Raw genomic sequence first — 23,920 nt, forward strand, 5'->3', positions numbered from 1 at the left:
GTGTAGGTTGCAGATGTGGTTTGGACCTGGCGTTGCTGTGGCTGTGGCATAGGCTGGTGGCTGTAGCTTCAATTAGACCCCTAGGCTGGGAACCTCCATGTGCCGTGGGTCAGCCCTAAAAAGCAAAATAAAATAAAATAATAAAATAAAATAATAAAATCAGAAGAAAAAAAAAAAGGAAAGCCCTGGGCCAAGGGAAATGTTTTACTATGCAGTATTAATACACTTGTCTTTAAACCAACACAGCCCTAAAATAAAATTTTATTGATTTTTTTTAATGGAGAAAGAGGCCCACCAAGGCAAGAATACCTCAACCCATGGAAGTCTAAGCAGGCCTGTACTTGGTGCTTTCATTGCAGACACTGCCGGCCTTTAAACGTCAGGAGAATGAACCGCTGGCAAGGAGTGGGGGCCCAGCGCGGGGTCCAGCGCCTCCGCCCAGAGCCTCCGCAGCGGGGCGGCGGGGTCGTGCCGCTTTAAGGATGCTCTGCGGGTACCGGCCGCGGGGCGGCGAGGATGCAGCCGTGACGTCACGGCCCCGCCCCGCGGGGTGATGCTGCAGCAGCAGCGGCGGGCCGGGGGCTGCCGGGCAGGGACCCAAGCTGAGCACAGGGCAGGCGGGAGCCCGGCCTCGGAAAGGGATGCCTCCTGGCTCGAACCACAGGTACCTCCATTTTCTCCTGCGCCCTCCGCACAGCTGCCCGGCTTTGTGCCGGGAGCGACGCGGCTTAGGCCCCAGGGTAATCAGAGTGCCAAGATTGGGACTAGAGGTTGGCACGGAGACCTTTGTTCTTCTTGGGTGTCTAATTAATTGAACTGTAAATGGAACGCCCATCTCGTCCCCTGAGTGTGGAGCCCACCTGCCCAGAGAAGGGTAGCAGGAGGGTGAAAGATTTATTTCACCTTTGCTGGGAAAGAGAGCAAACTGTGAAATTTGCCCCAGGCTTACGCTGTGCTCATTGGTGCCGGAGGCCTGTTCCCGGGTCACCTGGGCAGGTGTCATCAGCTTCCGGTTCACCTCCCGCCCGAGGCTGAAGGCTCTGGATTCCCCGGGGGCTCTGGTTTAACCTCGCTCCGCATCCCATGATTAAGTTTTGATGATAAGCAGCAAGGATTTCTGCTTTCTTGCCAAGGCTGAGAGGCCGCGGTTGAAAGAGAAGGGTTAGAGCAATGTGGTTCCTTCTGGCCGCGGCAAGAAATAACTTCTCAGATTATTTCTGGGGTTCCCATGATGTTTGTGTCTTTCAGCTTTTACAGGGAAGGCAAACCAGGTGCTGATGAAACTCAAGTTCAGTGTATGTCCCACTAGGACTGTGGGGATCAGGTGGCGGTCCGGTAGGGACCAAACTGCCACAGATGAGAAGTGGGCCACAATCCAGTAACTAGCTGATTATGCCCTCAAGTCCACAGAGCCTTTTACTGGTCTGGGGAGATGTCCTCGAAGTATTAACTTTGAGAATTAGTAGAAGGAAGCGTGGCGAAGGACCGTGGCTCCGTGTCACCCCCCATGGTGGGAAGCCTGGTTTCACATGGAGAAGAGAAGGGAAGGTGGGATTTGAGCTCAGAGCGGGGTGATTTGAAGCATTCCACATGGACATTTTTTTTTATCAAGCATTTGCCACATAATCATCTCATGACACAGTTTTTGAGGGATTCATTACCCAAAACATCCTCTGGATTCTAGAAGTGCCCAGTGTATATAACCTTTGGGGGGGGGTCCAGAGATACATGCGTATTTCGGGGGGAGCTGAGTAATAATAATAATAAGTGTGATCAGCTGTGATCGGTGAACATTTGTGTTCATGTGTTACAATTCTATTTTATTATCATGATTATTTTGCTTTTTAGGGCTGCGCCTGTGGCATATGGAGGTTCCCAGCCTAGGGGTCTAATTGGAGCTATGGCTGGTGCCGCAACCACAGCAACGCCAGATCCAAGCCTCGTCTGCAACCCACACCACACACAGCTCACGGCAACGCCGGATCCTTAACCCACTGAGTGAGGCCAGGGATCGAACCTGCAGCCTCTTCGTTCCTAGTTGGGAACTCCTATTTTATTATTTTAAATCTTACTTTCATTTCTTATAACATTCCCCACTGAACTTTAAACAATTCTTGGAACAAACTTTCAAGGACAGCTTTTCATATATGTATTTTTTAAGGAGACTGGTAAAATACAGATCCCCAAACTTGAAGGTGGACCCTTAGCGAAGATTTTCCTCAAGCTGAGGTTTAATTCTGGTTTAGATGTGGGAGAGGGACGTGTAGGACGGAAATGCAAGGGTCTTGCTTTTGCTGGGACAGGCTGCGGGCTGTGTTCCAAAGCCAGAAGGGGTGGGCAGGCCATGGCGAAACCGTCATAGCGCACCCTAGGCTGTTTAAGGCTGAAATTGGGGGGTGGGGAGTTTCTGAAAGTCGTTTTTATTTTACATAACATCTGATTTTGGTTTTAAAAAAATGGAAAACATGGAAGAATTTTGCAGCAATCCCCCACATAGCCACCACTGAGCTACTATAATTAAAATTTTACCATGCTGGATTTTTCACATTTCTACCCATCTATACGGCTGAAATTCTTCCAAAGTGGGCCCATGGTTTTTCATCCCAAAATGAAGGGGAAGGTTTCTAATGTGTTTGCACTTAAGTTCGCTTTAGGGGATAAAATGCCAATAGGAAAGAGGGGTGTCGTGTGCCTGGAGGGGCAGGCAGAGAGGCAGGGAGGCGGTGCCACGGAGGCTGGTGTGGGGCTGGGAGCAGACAGGTGGAGTCAGGCCAAGCTCTCCGACACACCTGTGCTAAGGTCCGCCTTCGAACTTCTAAGGAGACAGTCTTATGCGGCCTGCCAGCCGGTTCTCTGTTTCTGTGATTTAATGGATGAAATGCCAGGGACTGCCAACAACCACCTGGGTTTTTGAAGGCCAGACCAGTCCATTTTTCTGGGGTCTTTTCTACATACAAGGGCCTGAGTGAGAGCTTTGAGTAGCAAAAGATGTTGAGCTTTTAAATCTTGACTTCATAAATGAATTATGTTTTTAATGAAGTGTTACTTGCCTACATGGTTCTTGGGTACACCTGCTCTTGTGTTAGAGGTGAGATGGAATTTTTCTGAAGCCATAGAGACTTTAGAGACGTGAGAGCAGACTGATTCTCTGCTGTTGTGAATCCCTGTCATCTTGGTATGAAATCCATCTCTTCCCAGGTCTTCTTGATCAGCTGATCCCTTCCTGATGGGTTCATCTCTCCCTGTTACTGTGCCCAGCTGCTGCACAGAGCCCCTTCACATGGGTGATTCCCACTGCCTAGAATGCCTTTCCTCCACTCTTTGACCTAGGTCAAGGGCAAGAACTATGTCTTTCTTTTACCTCTATAAATTTAGTGTCTTGGTATCAGTATTCAGCCAAATAGGAGGATGGGTGGTTAGATGGGTGAGTGGATGGATGGATAGTTGGGAAAATGGAGATGGCTGGATTAGAAGATGGATGTGTGGCTATATAGATGGACAGATGGAAAAGCTGATGTGGATGAGCAGTTTGAGGGATGGATGGATGGATGTGTGGATGGGTGTTTGTGTGGATGAATGGATGTGTGGATGGATGGATGTGTGGATAGAGGGATGGATGTGTGGATGGATGGATGGATGTGTGGATGGGTGGGAGGATGTGTGGATAGATATTTGGGAGAATGGATGGGTAGGTTAGAGAATGGGTGGGTGGTTATGTAGATGGACAGAGGGATAAAAGGATGTGGGCAGGTGGGTGGATGAAGGGGAAGGAAGATGGATGAATGAACGGATGGATGGATGGACGATTGGATGGAGAGTTGAGGGTTAACACAATGTTCTGATTCCTGCTGGGATGTCTCGGAGCAAATCATTTCTACCACTCCTGTCTTCTGAAGAGAAGGAAGACAATCCCTGAGTGGGTAGGGTTGGGGGGCGTCTGGGGCACAGCTCTGGAGTGATGAGGGATTTCAGAGTGATTCATCCCGTTAGCAGCTAACAATAGTGTGCTGGAGGGTGGTATGGTAAGTTAATGTTAGAAATAAGAGCCTCAAAAAAAAAGGCAGGGGAGTTCCCGTCGTGGTGCAGTGGTTAACGAATCCGACTAGGAACCGTGAGGTTGCGGGTTCGATCCCTGTCCTTGCTCAGTGGGTGAATGATCCGGCTTGCTGTGAGCTGTGGTGTAGGTTGCAGACGCGGCTCGGATCCCGCATTGCTGTGGCTCTGGCGTAGGCTGGCGGCTACAGCTCCGATTCGACCCCTAGCCTGGGAACCTCCCATATGCCGCAGGAGCAGCCCAAGAAATGGCAAAAAAAAAAAAAAAGAAAGAAAGAAAGAAAGAAGAGCCTCATTTCTAAAGCTTAAAAACAACTTTGAGGGAGTTCCTGTCGTGGTGCAGTGGTTAACGAATCGACTAGGAACCATGAGGTTGCAGGTTCGGTCCCTGCCCTTGCTCAGTGGGTTAACGATCCGGCGTGGCCATGAGCTGTAGTGTAGGTTGCAGACGCGGCTCGGATCCTGCATTGCTGTGGTTCTGGCATAGGCTGGCGGCTACAGCTCCGATTGGACCCCTAGGCTGGGAACCTCTATGTGCCGCAAGAGCGGCCCAAGAAATGGCAAAAAGACAAAAAAAAAACAAACAAAAAAAACTAACTTTGAAAGAACGCCTCTACTGTCCATCTTGGTAAATAAGAGGTGTTCTTGGAGGTTTCCGTTGTGACTCAGCGGTAACGAAACCAACCCATATCCATGAGGACTCGGGTTCGACTCCTGGCCCCACTCAGCAGGTTAAGGATCCAGTGTTGCTGTGAGCTGTGGTGTAGCTCGCAGATGCAGCTCAGATCTGGTGTTGCTGTGGCTGTGGTGTAGGCTGGCAGCTGCAGCTCCAATTTGACCCTTAGCCTGGAAACCTCCATATGCTGCAGGTACAGCCCTAAAAAAAGAAAAGGACTTGAGTTAAACTCATTCAGCTGCTTTTAGGCTCTGATCCCTGGGTTGAGGGTGGGGAGGGGGGTGACCGCTGTGATTCTTCCACCAAGAAGGAAGGGCTCTTCCTTAGCCACATGCTCAGGATGCCTGCAGGTGGGTCCTGTCTCATGCCCATCCTCCCCCCCCATCTCCACCCCTGCCCCCTGCTCCCCCTGGAACTTCAGGGAAGGGCAAAGTCCGAAAATAGCCCAGGGTCCTCTGGAGCCTGAGGGCAGCCACAGGGGCTCCTGGTGGCTCCCACTCCTTGTGGTTCTTTGCTGGATCCTCCTGGAGGAGCTGTCTGAGGACTTGAAGGAACAGGTCCCCTCCCCAGCTCTGGTCTCTGGGGTGCGCTGCTCTGATATGAAAATGAGGCCCAGGAACCCCATCCACACAGCAGGCTCCACCTGTTGGGGGCGTGTCCGCGCTCAGGGTCCCGCCTGACTCAGCCTCCCGCATGGGCAGGGGGAAGCCTAGCCACGGGGGATGGCGGGGCAGAGCCACCTGGGCAAAGAAGCTCTCTGTGGAGGCCCGGCGGGTGACTGCTGCCCCTGAACGGGCTTTCCCCGCAGGAGCACCCACCGGCCCCCCCTACGATGATCCCCCCGGCGAGCAGCGCCCCTCCGGGAGAGGCCCTCTTCCCCGCCTTGGCCCCCCAGGACTTCTGGAGGCCTCCAATCGCTGGCTACTCGGGGTCCGTGACGCAGCACATCAGCCACCGGGCCAACAACTTCAAACGGCACCCCAAGAGGAGGAAGTGCATCCGGCCCTCGCCGCCCCCGCCACCCAACACCCCGTGTCCGATCGAGCTGGTGGACTTCGGGGACCTGCACCCCCAGAGGTCCTTCCGGGAGCTGCTGTTCAACGGCTGCATCCTCTTCGGGATCGAGTTCAGCTACGCCATGGAGACGGCCTACGTGACCCCAGTGCTGCTGCAGATGGGCCTCCCCGACCAGCTCTACAGCCTGGTGTGGTTCATCAGCCCCATCCTTGGTGAGCCCCGCCCAGCCCCGTGGTCATGGCTCCGGAGACCTCCCCAGAAGCTTCCAGAAGCCTCAGTGGAGGCAGCTTGAGGGTCCCCAGGGGATAAGGGGGACGCTGGAGTTAAGCCTTCTCCTTAGTAGGGGGTATGGGGCACACACAGGTGCAGCCAGTCAGACTCTGGGTTTTAAGGGACTTTATCTAAACTGGACCAGATGGCAGGCACTCCGCAGACCCCAAGGAGTCCACCCTCCTGCACCAGGCTGTCATCGGAGGAGCCAGGCAGCACAGCTGGGCATGGTTTGGGTCTGGGCGGTCCTGGACGTCCTTGGATTCCCACACACGTCATGGCTGCTTCATGCCTTGGAGGGGCCTAAGCAGAAACTGGAGAAGCAGCTGAGAGGTTCCCAGAGGGTGTTTACCTTTTGTTTGTGGCTGCGTCTGAGTTTCATCATCTGATTCTTTTGAGGCACAGGGGACATTGGAGCCCAGGTATTTCAGGGATCTGATGAGGCTGTCTCAGTGTTGGCACCCAGGTGCCGTGGGGACCCCAGCAGTGACTGCTGGCCTGCTCTCTTCCAGGATTCCTGCTGCAGCCACTGTTGGGTGCTTGGAGTGACCGATGTACCTCAAGGTTTGGAAGGAGACGCCCTTTCATTCTTGTCCTGGCCATAGGTCTGTTGTTTTGGAATTGAAATAAAATGGAAAAAAAAAAAAAAAAAAAAAAAAAAAAGCCCCAACTGCTTCCTCTTAGGAAAAATCTAAAAGAGTGTTGACCAAAGCAATGATCCAGATAATTTCACTGGCGTGGTGGCAGGGCGTGCACTGTTTACTGGGCCCGAGTTAACTAGACACATACCTCAGTTGGATCATTTCTTTAAAAAAGCAGGTTCATAAAGTCTATGTCATTCCCTTTCTGCTTGATAACATAAACATGCTGATCCAAGCGCAAAAAGAAAAAGAAAAAATATATATACATATATATGTATAAATGGTGAGTCCGCAGGTGGCTTTTCCAATGCGCTCTGCTTGAGGTTTGCTTAAAAGCAATTCTTGGCCCCCTCAAGGGTCTGGCCTGAAGCGGGGGGGCCGCCGGGGCTGGCGGGTCTGCGCGTTCCCGGGTGACTTTGTCCTCCGTCCGCAGGGGCGCTGCTGGGCCTCTCGCTCTTGCTCAACGGCAGGGACCTCGGGGCGGCGCTGGCCGACACGGCCAGCGACCACAAGTGGGGCATCCTGCTCACCGTGTGCGGTGTGGTGCTCATGGACTTCAGCGCCGACTCGGCAGATAACCCCAGCCACGCCTACATGATGGACGTGTGCAGCCCGGCCGACCAGGACCGGGGCCTGAACATCCACGCCCTCCTGGCAGGTAAGGCCCCCACCCGAGGGGGTGGGATCCCCGGACCACGTGGGTGAGCGCCGCCGCCACCGCCGCCGCGCTGGAGCGCACGCGTCTCCAAGAGCAACAACGTCGCAGCTACCATGCATTTTTCATCTCTCTTTCTTCTTTTTTATGGAAGTGGAGTTGATTTGCAGTGCTGTGTTCGTTTCAGGTGCACAGACAAGTGATTCCGTTTTTGGAGTTCCTGTCGTGGCTCAGTGGCTAACGTATCCGACTAGGAACCATGAGGTGGCGGGTTTGATCCCTGGCCTTGCTCAGCGGGTTAAGGATCCAGCTGCGGTGTAGGATCCCGTGTGGCTGTGGCTGTGGCGGACGCTGGTGTATTACAGCTCCAATTAGACCCCTAGCCTGGGAACTGCCGTATGCCGTGGGTGTGGCCCTGAGAACGCCAAAAAAGAGAGAGAGATTCAATTTTACATACAGATGTATAGATATATGCGTGTATATATGTATACAAGCTGTAGCTCCGATGGGACCCCTAGCCTGGGAACCTCCATATACCGCAGGGAGGCCCTAAAAAGCAAATAAATAAATACATAAAATGAAATAGCGATGGAAAAGATTTCTAAAAATCAAGAGAAGGATTTCAGACGCCGTGGGCAAGGCCTGCACATCATGGCCCAGCAGTTAGAAGCGTGGTCTCCGGGAGCTGAAAGCCTGACTTGCTTTTGGGCTTTTCCTCCTGTGCATGGCGGGACTGTGGGCATGCTGCTTGGCCTCTCCAAGTCTTCTAGAAGATACTGTGTCTGTCCCTCTCTCTACACTCCTGTATGGATGTGGGCCTAGGGAGCCTCCATATGAGTTTAGGGGTGGGAAGAAAGACTTGGTTTTGTTTTGTTTGTTGGCCACCTGGTGGCATATGGCGTTCCCCAGCCAGGGATCAGATTCGAGTTGCAGCTGCAGCAACACGGCCTTAACCCACTGTCCCAGGCCAGGGATGGAACTGGAGCTGTGGAGACGCTGCAGCTCCTGTTGCGCCACAGCAGGAGCTCCGGAATTAGATTTTACCTTCTGCAGATAGACCCCAGCTTAGAATGATTTAGCTTATGATGTTTTTTCTTTGGGCCTTTATGAGAGCTCTATGCATTCCAGAAGAAACAGCGCTTCATGATTCAAATTTTGATCCTTTTCCTGATGACCCATTAGGGGTGACTTTCTTTTTGTCTTTTTGTCTTTTTAGGGCTGCACCTGAGGCATATGGAGGGTCCTGGCTAGGGGTCAAATCGGAGCTGTAGCCATTGGCCTATGCCAGAGCCACAGCAATGCCAGATCTGAGCCACATCTGCAACTTAAACCACAGTTCATGGCACCGCCGGGTCCTTAACCTGTTGAGCGAGGCCAGGGATCGAACCTAGTTCCTCACAGATACCAGTCAGATTCGTTTCTTCTGAGTCATGACGGGAATGTCAGGGGTGACTTTCTTAATGGTGGCCATGCCTGAGGATGATGTCACCAGGTGCACAGATGGGGGCAGCCAAGCGAATTCCAGCGTGCACATGTGCAGTGGTCTATGTGCTGGGCACCAGGCCTCCGTGTCCCAACGGCACTGAAGCTGGGGGAGGGGCGGGCTGGAAGGGGGAGGGGACCCAAGGTCTGCCCTCACTTTTGGACCCTAAAACGCTGTGCAAAGAAGGGGACCAAATGTGGGTAGGTGGTCCTTGTGCTCTGGCAGGCAGCCCTTGAGGTCAGGGGATGGGGGTCCCCCAGGGACCCCCTGGGAATCCCATCCTCTTCTCCTTTTTGTTGGGGTGTAGGGGGGAACAGATAATACATCTGGGTCCTTGGAGTGGATTTTGCAAGTTGAGTCAGAAAGGGAACCCTTTGGAGTTCCCTGGTGGCTCAGCAGGTTAAGGATCTGGTATGGTCACTGTTCTGTCACAGTGTGGGTTTGATCCCTGGCCTGGGAACTTCTGCATGCCACAGGTATGGCCAGAAAAAAAAAAAAGAAAAGAAAAGAAAAGAAGGAAGGAGGGAAGGGAACACCGGGCCTTCCTTCCCCGCCCACGAGGGAATCTGAGCCCCGCTTCTCTCCCCAAGGTCTCGGAGGAGGGTTCGGCTATGTGGTCGGGGGCATCCACTGGGATAAAACCAGCTTCGGGAGAGCCCTGGGTGGGCAGCTGCGCGTCATCTACATCTTCACGGCCGTCACCCTCAGCATCACCACCGTCCTGACCCTGGTCAGCATCCCCGAGCGACCGCTGCGGCCCCCAGGCGAGAAGAGGACGGTCATGAAGAGCCCCAGCCTCCCGCTGCCTCCCTCCCCACCCGTCCTGTGTGAGGAGGGTGCCGGCCAGCCAGTCCCCGGCCAGACGGCCAGCAGCCTGTACGCCAGCTTCTCCAGCCCCATCTCCCCACTCAGCCCCCTGACGCCCAAGTACGGCAGCTTCATCAGCAGAGACAACTCCCTGACGGGCCTCAGCGAGTTCGCCTCGTCCTTCGCCACGTCCAACATCGACAGCGTCCTCATCGACTGCTTCACAGGCGGCCCCGACGGCTACCTGGCCATCCCGGGCAGCGTGCCTCGGCCGGGCATCAGCGTCAGCTTCCCCCGGGCCCCCGACGGCTTCTACCGCCAGGACCGCGGCCTCGGGGACAGACGAGATGCTGCCCTGGCCACCGGCCCCAACGGAGATGTGCTGCAGGTGGGCTCGCTGGACACCTCCAAGCCGCGCTCGGCTGGGATCCTGAAGAGACCCCAGACCCTGGCCCTCCCGGATGCGGCCGGGGGCGGTGGCTCTGACACCAGCAGGCGGAGAAACGTGACCTTCAGTCAACAGGTAAAAGCAGCTACGGGGGAGCGGGGAGCAAGGGTCAGTGAGACGACGTGGAGGGAACTTCCCGGCCCATCCAGGCGTATGGGTGGGAACGGCCTTGGCTCAGGGACATGGTCACGGAGGGGTGGGTGCAGGGTTCCTGGGCCCAGCGTCACCCTGCAGATGCTGCTTTTATTTATTTATTTATTTATTTATTTATTTATTTATTTTTGGCTTTTGGGGACTGCACCTGTGGCATATGGAAGTTCCCAGGCTAGGGGTCGAATTGGAGCTACAGCTGCCGGCCTAGACCACAGCCACAGCCACGCCAGATCCTTGTCGCATCTGTGACCTACACTACAGCTCATGGCAATACTGGATCCTTAACCCACTGAGCGAGGCCAGGGCTCAAACCTGTGCCCTCGTGGATGCTAGATGGGTTCGTTAACCACTGAGCCACGACAGGAACTCCACAGGGAGGCTCTTTTTAACCCTTACATTGGTCCAGAGGCAACTCGGGCTGGAATGTGCCTGTAGTGAGTTTGTCACAGCCCCATGTGTATTTGGGTCACCTCTCGTCTTTTCTTGGCTATGTCCACGGCCCATGTGGGCTGGGTGCATCCAGGGCCAACGAAGCTAAGTCTTCCTGTAGGACGGAAGCAAAGCGTCAGCCCCAGTGGATGTTTCCAGGCTCCCCCCCACCCCTCCAGGTGGGCAGCCTCAACCAACCCAAGTGACTCTGGATCTGAAAGGGCACTGGCGTGTTCTGGGAAGGCAGAGAACCTTCTGGAAGGTGGTCTGTGTGGGGCTGTAGCAGCTTTCAGAGTCTGTGATCTTGAAGAGGTGACTTTACATGAAAGAAAGTTACTCTCTTGTTTGAATTAGACACAAGGGGGGGTTCCCATCATGGCACAGCAGAAACGAATCCGACTAAGAACTGTGAGGTTGCAGGTTCAATCCCTGGCCTCGCTCAGGGGGTTAAGGATCCGGCCTGGCCGTGATCTGTGGTGTAGGTCGCAGACATGGCTTGGATCCCACGTTGCTGTGGCTGTGGGGTAGGCCGGCAACTATAGCTCCGATTAGACCCCCATAGACCTCCATATGCCGTGGGTGCGGCCCTAAAAAGACAAAGTAATACATAAATTAAAAAATTTTTAAAGTAGACGTAAGAGCTCTGTGCCCACCCCCCCACCTCCCCACCCCTGGCCCTCAGGGGCGTCCAGGGGAACTTCCTGAGCAGGAATCCCATGACCTGGGTTCAGCCCGCACAGCCCCCAGGGAGGCAGTTCTGGGGGCAGGTCACCTGGACATGCCCCTTGGACGTGGACACCACGTGCTCACCTGGCCCTCAGCCAGGCGTCCCCTCCAGGCCTGGAAGACCACCTGGTTTCGTGGGAGGCCATCCGGAGACTTTGGGAGCTGGCTGCTCATGTTCGCTTCATTGCTCGACCCTGAAACACAACTGGGCCTTCTTTGCATTGTGGCCAGTAGGTCTTAGAGCCACCCTTAGGGTGTCTTCATCTCAATGCCATCCCACCTGGAGGATGCTCTCTGCCAAGGTGGGTGCTGCTCCTGCACGTATCCAGAGGCCCCCAGGGCAGCACTGATGAGCTCAGGTCTGAAGGGTTTGAAGAACCAAACGCCACTGCAGGGCTAGGAATCCCACCATTGTCCAAGGAAAGGGATTTCTCTAAGTGCTCAGGTCAAGGGCATGGCCACGCCCCTTCTTGGTGACAGCAGGGCAGCTTAGCAGGCCTTCCATCAATACAGGGGTCATCCTATCCTCTTCCCCAAATTCCAGCTGGCCTCTGGATACAGTTCTTAAATTACAGTGGAACATCTCTTTTGAATCCTTTGTAAACTTTCCATTCTCAACAGTTCTCGGAGGAAAGTAAAAACCATGAGCTAGGAGTTCCCTGGCGGCTCAGTGGGTTAAAGATCCGGTGTGGTCACTGCTGTGGCACAGGTTCAGTCCCTGGCCCAGGAACTTCCTCATGCTGTGGGTGTGGCCAAAAAAAAAAAAAAATCACAAGCGAAATATAAACACATCCAGGCTCGGGGGGACATAGGTGTCCCGGCTGGCCTGGGAACCAGCATCATGGGCCATTGACCTCATTTTAATATCTTCCCCCCCACCCCCGATGTCCAGGTTCTGACCCAGCATCAGCTCCGGCGTGGAGCCAGAGCGAAGTACCTTCGATTCTCTTGAGACATCTAGCAACTAGTTCCAAAGCGACTAGTTCACCTGGCTGGTGTCTGCGCCCCCAGCCCAGGCGGGGGGACGGTGGGGTGAGGCCAATACGCCAGGGAGAGCAAGGCAGCATTTCCCCTGAGCCCCGCTGGCTCCTGGCTTGGTGCTGGTGACTTGGGGCAGCCTGCATGTACTCCCTTGGCGACCCCCGTGTGTGGGTAGGAGTCCACCTGTTTCAGAGAGAACTTTGAACAGATCCCCAGTCACCTTGGAATCAGCTTCCTTCGTTCTCTGTCATATGGCCAAGACAGGACTCCATGAGAGCTGGATTGCAACTGACATCTCCCACATTTATTCACCTTTGTAAAGTATTCAGTTACTCCCTGTGGCCGAAAGGCAGGTACCTGGAAGGGAAATTCTGTTCTCAGCTGCACCCACCTCTGAAGAGCCGCCCTCATGCTGTCTGTCTGAGCCAGTGGTGCTGGTGCCTGGGTCCCCGTCCAGGGAGAGCCACCCCTTGCAGCCACCGGGCTTATGTTTCTGATCCACTTTCTCATCGACGGCAAAGCTCCACTTCCATGGGGTGTCCAGGGCTCAACGCTCTGACAAGGGACTCTGGGGGCCTTCCTTCCAGGTGGCGAACATCTTACTGAACGGCGTGAAATACGAGAGCGAGCTGACTGGCTCCAGCGAGCCGTCGGGGCAGCCTCTGTCCATGAGGCGCCTCTGCTTCACCATCTGGAACATGCCCCGGGCCCTGCGCCACCTCTGCGTCAACCACTTCCTGGGTGAGCCGCCCCCCTCCCCCGCTGCCGCGTGCAGGTCGTGCCCACTGGGGTGGCCCTGCCTGAGGGGGCGGGGCTCTGACCCAGGCCTGGGGGGTGCCCTGAGCCTCCCGTCCCAGGAGGCCTCGCCCATCCACCCAGGCTCCCCAGACACCAGCAGGGGAAGGATGTGGGGGGCGCGAGGGGCTTTTCTCCAGGAAGAGCCCGAGTTAAACAGGTGTTCCCAAGAGCAGCCTGTCCCCAGGGCCAGACACCTGGGTCTCCATGGAGCCCAGACCCTCAGGACCAAAAGCTCTTCAGGCAGCTCACGGTCGAGGGGCGTCACTTTTCCACGGTGGGCCCTGTGTCTTCAAGCACTTCGGGCCCTGCTGAGCCTCAGTCTCAGAGCTGAGATGGAAACACGCAGACGTGCACACCGGTATCCCGGGCTGAGCTCAGGTTCATGGCTTTGCTTCCGGTGACTCCTGAGGGGCCCCAACCTGCATCCCATCCCCATTGGTATCACTTCCCTGGTGGGTGGTTGAATATCTGAGGATGATGAGGAATCTGAGACAGTCTGGGGCTCTCAGACACTGCGGTACGGAAGTCAGAATGCCTTTCCCGAAGGCAGTTTGGCAACTGGCAAGAAGCTTGAAAATGTCCATTGCTTTTATCTCAGTCATTCTGTTTGGTATTCTTTGCAAGGACCCAGTCAGAGGTTTTAGCAGGAATACATGTGCGAGGGAGTTCCCTGGTGGCCTAGCAGTTGAGGATCTGGCCCTATCACTGATGTGGCTTGGGTTCGCTCCCTGGCCCAGGAACTTCCACATGCCACAAGCACGGCCCAAATAAGGAAAAGAATACATGTGTGAGAGAGTGCTCTGGTGGCCTAGTGGTTAGGACGCCGAGCTTTGACCCCTGCGGCCTGGGTTCAAGCCCTGGTCTGGGAACGGAGATCCTCATCCGGCTGCTGCATTCCATGGCCTGTGCAACACACACACACACATATAGACATTGGTTGTTCCTTCCCGCGACATGGCATTCTCACAGCAGCAATAACCCACGACCGGGTTGGGGACAGGTGTAGGCGTCCAGCAGTGGGAGGAGGGAGAATCACATTGTGAAATGTTTTGCTGCTGCTAACATGAGGCTGTTTAGGAAGCTCCCTCGTGGTGCATGGCGTGGCTGTGCCTGCGGTGCAGGCCGGCAGCTGCAGCTCCAAGTTGACCCCCCAGCCTGGGAGCTCCCTTAGGCCGCGAGTGCGGCCCTGAAAAGAAAAAGGAAAAAAACAAAGTAGGACACCTGCCCAGATTTAGCAGCGGGGAAGCTAGACGTCATCCCTTCTTTAAGGTTGGAGCCCACCGCCCTCCTAGGCCGTGTGGATGGGACTGCCCGCTGGCTGGGGGGGCTGGGGGGGGTGCCAGCGCCGGCCCCATGGTCACCGCCCTTCTCCCTCCCCAGGGTGGCTCTCCTTCGAGGGGATGCTGCTCTTCTACACGGACTTCATGGGCGAGGTGGTGTTTCAGGGGGACCCGAAGGCCCCGCCCGCGTCGGAAGCCTATCAGAAGTACAGCGGCGGCGTGGCCATGGGCTGCTGGGGGATGTGTATCTACGCCTTCAGCGCTGCCTTCTACTCAGGTGCCGGGGGTGGGGTGGGTGGGGGTGGGCGGGGTTCTGCAGGTGGCTGGGGTACACTCCGGGGTGGGGGGGGGCGTCTTTACACCTGCACGCCGCTTCCCGCTTTGAGGGGAGACAGGGTTTCTTTGTCTCTCTTATTCAGCAACCTGTCAGGGTCGGGGGTCAGGGGTCAGGGGTCAGCTGCCCTGCCCTGTGCGGCGGCGAGGTCTGTATCCAGACCTGAGCAAGCTGCAGGCCAGAGAGGGTTGGGTCTGCCAGCAAGGGCCGAGTGGGGCCCCAGAACGAACTACCTGGTCCCTCCCGACCCAGCGTGGCTGTGCGGTGCACCAGCCCCCTGAGTCCTTCCGTGTCACTTCCTGGGGCAGCTGGTCCAGAGCAGAGAGTAGAGGGGCGGGGGGTGTTGGGGGGGGAGACCGTAGAGAACACAAGATAGGCGGGGGAGGGGGAGGGCAGTCTCAGATGACCTTGAGGTTTGACCCTGGATGGCCCAGGGCGCTGTGCTCAACGCCTGCGGGGCCAGCAGCCCCCAGACGCAATCTCAGGGGTCGGCCCACATTTTCTGTAGGAGGCCCGGGAGTCCAGCCTTCGGGCCTTTCAGGCCACGGTCTCTGCTGGGGCCACTTGGCGCTGCCCTCGTGGCGGCTGAGACGTCATGAATGATCATGGCTGAGTTTCAGTAAAACGTCACTGCCCTTCCCCTGGACTTGGATTTGGCCTGATGTTCACGTGGCGCAGTCACCTTCTTTGGGTTTGTCTTAACTATTTAAAAACATAAAAAGCCATTCTTGCGAAAACAGGCAGGAGGCTGGACTCGTCCTCAGAGATGCGGATCACGGACCCCTGTTTTGCTTTTTGCCCCGTTAGCGAGTTCCAGCTCCGCTGTCCAGGGTCACGTCCAGAGACAGCAGTAATAAGGAATTCCTCGGCTCTCTCTAGCAGACCCCTGGGCATTTGGTTTTCCCCCAGCTGGTGGCACCAGGGCGCAGGGGGGAGGGGGGGGCCAGGGCATTTGACTTCAGAAGCGGGTGCTGGGCGGAGTCTGAGCGGCCAGGCCCCTCAGGGGACCTGTTGGGGTCCTTGTGTCAGGCGAGGGGCAGAAGCCTTACGACCAGGGCAAGAATTCACGGTTTAGCTCAAACCCCTTCTACGTTCTTGAGCATCTCTGGTTTTTCCACCCATAGACCCCTTTACCTGCAGCAGCACCTGAGGGCCTGGCCCAGGCCACCCCAAGTCCAGACAGCCCCAGCAGCCCCCCCTCGGCTCCCTCGGCTCCCTTGAGGATCTCCTGGTCAAGGGCAAGGTGCCTGCCGGCCTCGGGGGAAACTGAGGCCTGGGGCTACGGGTTGGGGTGACACTCGCCCCCTGCCCCCACAGCCATCCTGGAAAAGCTGGAGGAACACCTCAGCGTCCGCACGCTCTACTTCATCGCCTACCTGGCCTTCGGCCTGGGGACCGGGCTGGCCACCCTGTCCAGGAACCTCTACGTGGTTCTGTCCCTCTGCGTCACCTATGGGATTTTGTTCTCCACCCTCTGCACGGTGCCCTACTCGCTGCTGTGCGACTACTACCAGAGCAGGCAGGTGAGCGCCCGGTGCCATGGCAAGGGCACCGCCTGCCTCTGGGAGAGGCCGCACCTGAGCGGGGTCCGGGTGTCACCGCCCAGGGTTCTTGGCCTCCTTAATCAATAGAAATCGGTAAGAGGCCAGCGAGAGGTTCAGGCAAGGCTTTTCTGGGGCACGGATCGCTCCCCGCTGGGCGTGGGTTGCGGGGGGAGCGGGTTCCGTCTACGGGGAGCAGAGGGCGGCACAGCCAGCGGATACCCCGTGTCTTTAAGGGAGAGGGAGGGGGAGCAGCCCTGCGCGTTCGGATTAGCATCGTCTGAAGACAACGTGAGAAAGCCTCGGACTCCCTGGGCCCGTGGGGCGGGGGCCGCGGGTCCCTTGGCTGGTCCGGCTGATGCGGGTCTCCTGGGTCAGTTCGCAGGGTCCAGCGCGGATGGCACAAGGCGGGGCATGGGAGTGGACATCTCTCTGCTCAGCTGCCAGTACTTCCTGGCCCAGATCCTGGTGGCCCTGGTCCTGGGGCCCCTGACGTCGGCTGTGGGCAGCGCCAACGGGGTGATGTACTTCTCCAGCCTCGTGTCCTTCCTGGGCTGCTTGTACTCCTCCCTGTTTGTCGTCTACGAAATCCCGCCCAGTGACACGGCCGCTGAGGAGCACCAGCCCCTCCTGCTGAACGTCTGAGTTGCAAAGCCGCGGCAGGGGTCAGAGGCAGGCCAGCCAGCCGGATGCCCAAGGGCCCTGGGGCAGGCGGGACAGGCCTCCTGTTGGGATGTAAATATGTGACAAAACAATAAACAGCGGCAGCAAAGCCTGTGGTTTCTAGTTGTGGCTCCGAGAGGTGAGAGGCCCCCCCATGAGACTGGGCCACACGCCATGGAGACTGGGGGATGGGGCTGTAGGAACCATTTACACGCATGTGCATAACCAGCACCCATTTTGCACCCCCTCCCACCCCTGCCCCCCAACCCTGAAGACATCTGGCAACGTCTGAAGATATTTTTGGTTGTCAGAACTCAGGTGGGTGCTGCTGCTGAGTGATGCTGTAAGCATCCTGCTGTGCACAGGGCAGCACCTCCAGCAGACAATTAATTATCCAGCCCCAAATCTCCACACTGCTGGGTGGAGAGGGCCTTGTCTGCACCTTGCATCTCAGACCAGAGGTAGAGCATGCAATGCTTTGGGGTCAGAAGGCCTCATACCCATTAATTTGCCCACTCATTCATTCATTCATTCATTCATTCTCCCTTCCATCCATCCATCCACACATCCATCCATCCATCCATCCATCCTCACATCCATCCATCCATCCATCCATCCATCCATCCATCCATCCACACATCCATCCATCCATCCATCCATCCACACATCCATCCATCCACACATCCATCCATCCATCCATCCATCCACACATCCATCCATCCATCCATCCACACATCCATCCATCCACACATCCATCCATCCATCCATCCATCCATCCATCCATCCATCCATCCACACATCCATCCATCCATCCATCCATCCACACATCCATCCATCCATCCATCCATCCATCCATCCATCCATCCATCCACACATCCACCCATCCATCCATCCATCCACACATCGACCCTACATATACCCGTCAAGGACCCTGGGAGTGGGAGGCAGTGGTAGGTGCTGGGGATGCAGCCTGATGCTGAGGAGCAACAAGTCTCCACTCTCATGGAGCTGATGTGAGAGGAGAGACAGATAATACACTGATTTCTAGGCCTGAGAATGACACGCCAGAAGAACGTGAGCAGGAGGATGGAGCGATGGGGTCGGGAGCGAGCTGGCCTAGGGAAACGGGGTTGGTGTGTTCAAGGGAGCACGTGCCCAGACTGTGAAATGCCTGGTGAGGGGGGACCTCCAGAAAGTAGAGCAAGTGCCCCTGGAGAACATGCATCCTGCCTTTGGACTTGACCCACCCACCTGTGCCCACCATCTTCCAGTGCCCATTTATGGGTCTGGATGAATCTCCGACTGCTCGTGGGTGTCAGGACCCTTTGCCATGGGTGTCTTGGCACCTTCCATCACTCGACGCCATGAGAGGCAGGGCCCCCACCTGGAGCAGCAGGTGGGCCCTCCCCGTGCTGGGAGTGCCCACTGTGCACAGAGGGGAGGGACACGACCTGTCACCGTCGTACCCTCACCGCATGCTCCCTATGCTGGGAGGACATACAGGACCCACTGACCACAAGTCTCGAACAAGCGACGGGGGTCCAGGGCTCCCCACCAGCCTCTGAGCATAGTCTGGTTTAAGGGCAGCTAATGTGTCCTGCCATCCTGCCCTGAGAGGGTGCCCGTACGGGAGACATGGCCACCTCCCCACCTGGGCCACCGCCTTCTCACCTCACCTGTGGCTCCCCCCAGGCCACTGAGAAAGCCCCGTGAGTCCCCTCCCCACGCAGTGAATGTTTACCAAGCGCCTACTGTGTACCAGCCACCTCGAGAAAGACAGTCCTTGGTCACTGTCACACCCATGCCTGGGCCGTGCCCACCGCAGCCCCCGGGGCCCCTGCTGCAGCTGGGATCTGTTCCCTTTGTCCTGCTCCCCAAACCCTTCCCCCCTTCACCGCCCCCACCCGCCTGGCTCCCTGCCCCCAGGAAACGCCAGTTCTTCTACAAAATACTCGTGGTACCCACACGCCTCTCCCCTGTATCATCATGGCCGAGGGTGGGGTTGAGGCTGAGGGACCTGGACTCTTTTCTGCCGCCCTGAGAGGCTGGCGAACCCAGAGGGGGTGGCCCCTGGGCTTTGTAGATACTGCCACCTGGTGTCGAGGAGCGGGTGTGGCGACAGAGTTTCACATCTGTTCTGAGGCAGGACCTGCAGTGCCCGTGCAGTGAGGCGGAGGGGACCTGGGAGTGACAAGCAGGGGTCAGGGATGCAGAAGAAACCAGCCCTTAAATGGTCTTCTGGCCTCGGGAATCGTCTCTGGACCAAGGAGGGGCTTCCAAGGAGTGACTTCAAGTGCTATATCTTTAATCCCATTGACCAGGCTGGCTGTCCACACCCTAGGGGTTCACCAGAGGTCACTGTAAAGCAGACGCCCCCTCCTCGCCCAAACCTCTATGAATAGTGGGAAGCAGGACTGGAGCCAGAGGGGCTGTGAGATCCTGGAGGAGCCACAGCTGTGGGGGGAGGACTAGGAGAAACTAGAGGGGGAGGGAGGGGCCCCTCCAGGAGCCACAGCGGCCGGTCCAGCTCCCCAACCGGGCGAGACCCCCTCCACCTGCTCATCCGTGCCTGCTTCCCAGCAGCACATTCGCACCAGGGACCCCTCTGCATGGTAGGTGCCTGCCAAGGCCAGAGCCTGGTTGGCTACCGAGGGTCCGGGGTGGGGGAGCGGGTGTCCACGAGGGCACAGAGCCAGGTCAGGGGGCTGCAGAGGCAGCTTCCGCAGCTCGGCCCCCTGTCACGCCAGGAGACAATTACGAAGATGCTCGCTGGGGCAGCTGGGAACCCAGGGAGGACACAGAGAGAGGACATCTGGATACTGAGGCCCCCCAGGGCCGACAATGGAGGCCGGATAACCCAGCGGGTGTAGGGGTGGTGAGCCTCGGGGGAGGCCTGACCCTGAGTGGGCACCACCTGGAGTTAAGGTCTGAGGTTGGCAGAGGGCTGCCGGCTGGGAGGAGGGGCCTGAGCATCACGTGCCCACACATGGGCTGGGAGGTCCTAGAATTCGATGTGTACCTGGAAAGTCACGGCCTTGATTTCCCTGGGGGGCCGCCTTGCCCTGCTCACCGGGAATGTACTGGGTACCACAAAGTCGTGTGGTGGCTGCACACCCGGCCCTGCACGTGCCATTTTCCGAGTCCCCACAGCAGTGGAGCCAGCATGCCCGGGCTGAGGACCACACACAGCACCACGGGGAGAGGGGCACCTGGGTCGGTTCACCTGGAGAGCAGCGGAGCCGAGACCCCGGCTGGGGCCCAGCTATGAGGCAGCTGCCCCTTTCCCCAGCTCAATCCAGGTCTGTCCGTCGCAGCAGGGACCCCGCCTTGGGGGCACGGTAGGCTGGGGACAATGGCCACAGAGCCACAGTGGTCCACAGCTGACAAACTATTACAACCTGTGCAGCTCTGCTCTGCGGCATCAACCTATGAGAATTTACATCCCATCATTCAGCCTTGAAAGGTCTACTGTGTGAACCTATGCCTATAAAAACCGCAGTTTCATGAAGAGCTCGGTCTAGACAGGTACCAGCAGAGACTGGATTCCACCCACTCAGCCCTTTGCTGCCTCCCGCCCCCTCCTCACCCGTGAGCCGGGACAAGTCAGGCGTGCCTCCCACGGCGTCTGCAGGCCCCTCCTTTGGTCCCCAGCCACCCCAACAGCCAGCAGGGTTCCCAGGGCCACTGCAGCGTACACCACTTGGGTCCTTCTGGCCGGCAGAGCCTTCTCGTGCCTAGATTGGGTAGTTCCCACCGCGAGCTGTCCCCCAAGGCAGACCCCACCCGGCCTGAGGGCAGTTTACCAATAAGAAGGGCTCTGGGTTGCTCTTGCGCCATCTCTGAAAACGTCTGGAGACCCACGGCCCTTTCCCCGGACAAAAGGGGAGCGTGTGCGTTCCAGGGACTGTCCTGAAGCTTCAGCCTGAAACCACAGCCCGCACCCACCCTGGTGACTGCTGCCCCCTCGTGGCCACATCCACACCCTGCAGGGCACCTGGTGCACAGTCAGCGGGAAGATTCCTGCAGAGGGGCTGGGGAGGGGACAAGGCAGGGGAGCAGGAGGCCGCTGAACTGGTTGGCGGCTCAGACCCAACCCGCGCAGAGGGGCCACAAGCCCAAACCCCTGGGAGGGTGTTTCTGGCCCCAGTGCCACCAGCTCCCCCAGGGCCCATTCTGCTGCCTGGGGAGCCATTGCAGGTCCTGAGAGCAAGTGCAGGTCTAGGGAAACCCTCTCCCCAGACCCTGCTCTGGAAGGTAGACAGTGTGCTGGCCCCAGCCCAGGTAGGGATACCCCTTCCCCCCCCCCTCCCCCAGCCCAGGTAGGGATACTACTCTCCCCACCCCCACCCCCTCCCCCAGAAGGGAGACAGAGTCCACAGGAAAGCACTCAGCTCCTTGTAGTGTAGCTTCATTTTATTTATGTCCACAAATATTTCAAAAAAATTACAAAATACTCAAATGGAGAGAACACAGAAGTCACAATTTCTGGGTGTCTACTGTTTACACTGTGTTATCTCATGGCAAACTACTCATATATACATTTAGCTTCAAGATATATATAAACGTAGCAAATCAGAATGTACACTCTGCTCTGCTCCTGCTGCAGTGAAGCTCCACCTCGACACATTGAACAAGATACATAGAAAACACAGAAAAGCAAAACCCAACTCCAAACGAAGGAAGGAAACCCCAAAGGAAACCCAGGGGTCGGGCCTCGAAGACACCGTGAAGGTCTGGGGCCTCCTAAACACACGGCAGCGGACCGGGGGCGGGGGGCGGGGGCCGGGGGGGTGGAAGAGTCTCAGTGCTTCACCTGGGGAGTGGGGAGAAAACACCTTCAGACGGTTTTCAAGTACAGACTTCAAAGTAAGTCCCTCTCTCTTCTTTGGAAAGACAGATGATCGAGAGAGGAGCTGAAGAAGGTTTATTGGTTGGCAGGCCGCAGGCTCTACCGCGAGGGCAAGGGAAATGGGGCAGGTGGGCAGGCGGGGTGCCGGGCAGGAGTCTGGCTCAGAGCCCACCCCAATGGCACGTCACTGGCCCCGGGGGCACAACGCGACCACTACAGCGATGACAAAGTGTTGGTTTGGGCTTGCCTCCCCGCCACGGAGCCAAAATTAAGGCAGAAATGGAATGAGAGAGAACAAAAGGAAAAAAACTACAAACAGTTTCAACAGACAAAACAACCCTCCATCTGTCCCAACTGAAACCAAACCCGGTTCTGATAGACGCTGGGAATGCCCTTGGTGCGGGTTTGAATCCAGAACCTGAATCTGACCTAAGACCTGCTGGTTTCTGGCTCAAAGCGCCAGCCTCTCCTCCCACCCCCTCTGAGGCTTGGCGCGGGACACGCAGCCTGTCCACTGACCCGTGGGCGTCATCTCGTGCTCGCTGACCTCTCTCGGACGTGACCGCTGCACACAACAGCAGAAACAGAAGGGGTCACAGCCGGCAGAAAGTGTGCTCAGCAGGTACAGGGCCGCCCTCTGCTCTGGAGAAAGTGGGCAACTTGGGCAGCAGAGGCCGGCCCTGCGGAGCGGCCTGCCTTCCTGCTCCGTGTCTGCGCCTGGGACTCCCATCCCACTTCCAGGAGCAAGGGCCAGACCATGTGCCTGTCCGTCCAGCATGGGTCACTGCTCCTGGGGTGACACACAGGCCACCGTGCACAGCCCTGCCTGCTCCGGGACCTCCCTCGCTCCCAAGCAGCTGTGGCCAGGGCAGCCTGGCCTCCCAAGATCCAAACAATGAGAACGTGCGGAAAAGCAATTTTTTTTTTTTTTTTTTTTTTAAACCAGCTTCCTTTGGCAAGCATGTATGCTGAGTGACTTAGGGAATCGTTTTCTTGAATTTTCTAGAACATTTCTGAAATTGTCCAATATTAAAAAAGACAGTTCATCCAGAACAATCAAATGTGTGTGCATAGAAATCCATAAGGAAGTCTAGACTCAGACACACAGAAACCTGTGCTTTCGACCCCACAGAGACAGCACGGGGGACGCCACCTCCTGCGCTTCTGGTGCAAAACGCGAGGTTCGAGCTAACAGCTGTCTGCCCCCCGGCAGGGCCCGAGCCGGGACCAGACGGAAGTGAGGACCAAAGCAGCAAAACAAAGAAATGGTTTGTCAAACTGTCCCTGCGAACCCCGGGCTGCTCCCTGCTGCGCCCAAACCTAGTCCCACGCTTCTGCCCGCTGGTAACTAGTAACGTCTATCTGTTCCCTTTAATTAAAGGGATAATTATATATAACTTTTTATTAAAAAATCAACTCTGTATCCTGTCAATAGCTGGTAGGAATTCACAATTAGTGACATGGCTGGAAAAAAATAGATCAGAATAGTTGTTTGTGGAAGAAAAAAAAGGCTGTTCTAAACGTATTTACAGACGTAAAAAGCCATGCTGCAGAATTTTCTCAAATTATGAAGATTTCCTACAATGTATTAAAATAAAAGATTTTTTTTTAAAAATTATAGCTCTTGGATTCCAAACTCATATGCTGCCTATCTGCAAACCTTGTGGGTTCTGGAACACACGCGACTGAGTGTGTCTGCACGCACAGTGACGGGTGTGAACTGGAGTCTAGCACCTACTGAAGAAATCAAGGAAGGAAAAGCAAACTAAAGCCAAACCCCAAGACTGCAGGGGCGTTTTCTGAATGTCCAGTCCAGGCCTCACTAAGTTTCTGGGGACCGTCATGCAGGGGACCCGACCAGTCTCAAGGAATCCTCGCTACAAACGAACACTATCGTCACGCTGATACATTCTCAGTGTGGGGTTTAAATAGAGAAAGAAATCTTTAGAAGATATTCTTTTTGCTTTTGTAGCTCCTACTGTATGTAAAAAGTCCTGTTTCTCCCCCCAAGAATTGGGGTTTCCACAGCCAGCGTTAACAAATAAATAACTTATAACTGCTTGTCACCTTCTTTCTTCAGTCGACTGGAAAGGAAAAAAAGAAAGAAAAAGGAATG

General features: G+C 56.2%; 2 protein-coding genes across 14 annotated transcripts in view; one reads left to right on the forward strand and one right to left on the reverse strand.

The window, feature by feature from the left end:
- Positions 1–529: 529 nt before the first annotated feature.
- SLC45A1 (solute carrier family 45 member 1) lies at positions 530–17,064 on the forward strand. Of its 2 annotated transcripts, none has more exons than XM_021095276.2 (9): positions 530–664; positions 5,538–5,958; positions 6,529–6,621; positions 7,091–7,315; positions 9,386–10,125; positions 12,927–13,080; positions 14,518–14,694; positions 16,069–16,274; positions 16,671–17,064. In XM_021095276.2, exons 1-9 carry the CDS (start codon positions 554–556, stop codon positions 16,935–16,937), a joined length of 2,394 nt encoding a protein of 797 aa, XP_020950935.2. In that variant the 5' UTR covers positions 530–553; the 3' UTR covers positions 16,938–17,064. The 2 variants fall into 2 exon arrangements, with proteins under 2 accessions (XP_020950935.2, XP_084818835.1); XM_084962709.1 differs by having other exon boundaries at positions 6,529–6,580.
- Positions 17,065–21,350: 4,286 nt separating this feature from the next.
- The window catches only part of RERE (arginine-glutamic acid dipeptide repeats), a 403,553-nt gene continuing 400,983 nt past the window's right edge, over positions 21,351–23,920 (reverse strand). For all 12 annotated transcript variants that reach the window (XM_084962664.1, XM_084962662.1, XM_084962666.1 and 9 more), the window contains one exon: positions 21,351–23,888. In XM_084962664.1, the coding sequence (XP_084818790.1) occupies positions 23,855–23,888 (34 nt within the window). In that variant the 3' untranslated portion in view covers positions 21,351–23,854. The remainder of the gene's footprint in view (positions 23,889–23,920) is intronic.

The sequence above is a fragment of the Sus scrofa genome, chromosome 6 (assembly GCF_054392235.1).
Source record: "Sus scrofa isolate SSC_HxYL_T2T_F1_AM1 chromosome 6, Sscrofa_HxYL_maternal_Yorkshire_Landrace_v2.0, whole genome shotgun sequence".
Lineage (NCBI taxonomy): Eukaryota > Metazoa > Chordata > Mammalia > Artiodactyla > Suidae > Sus > Sus scrofa.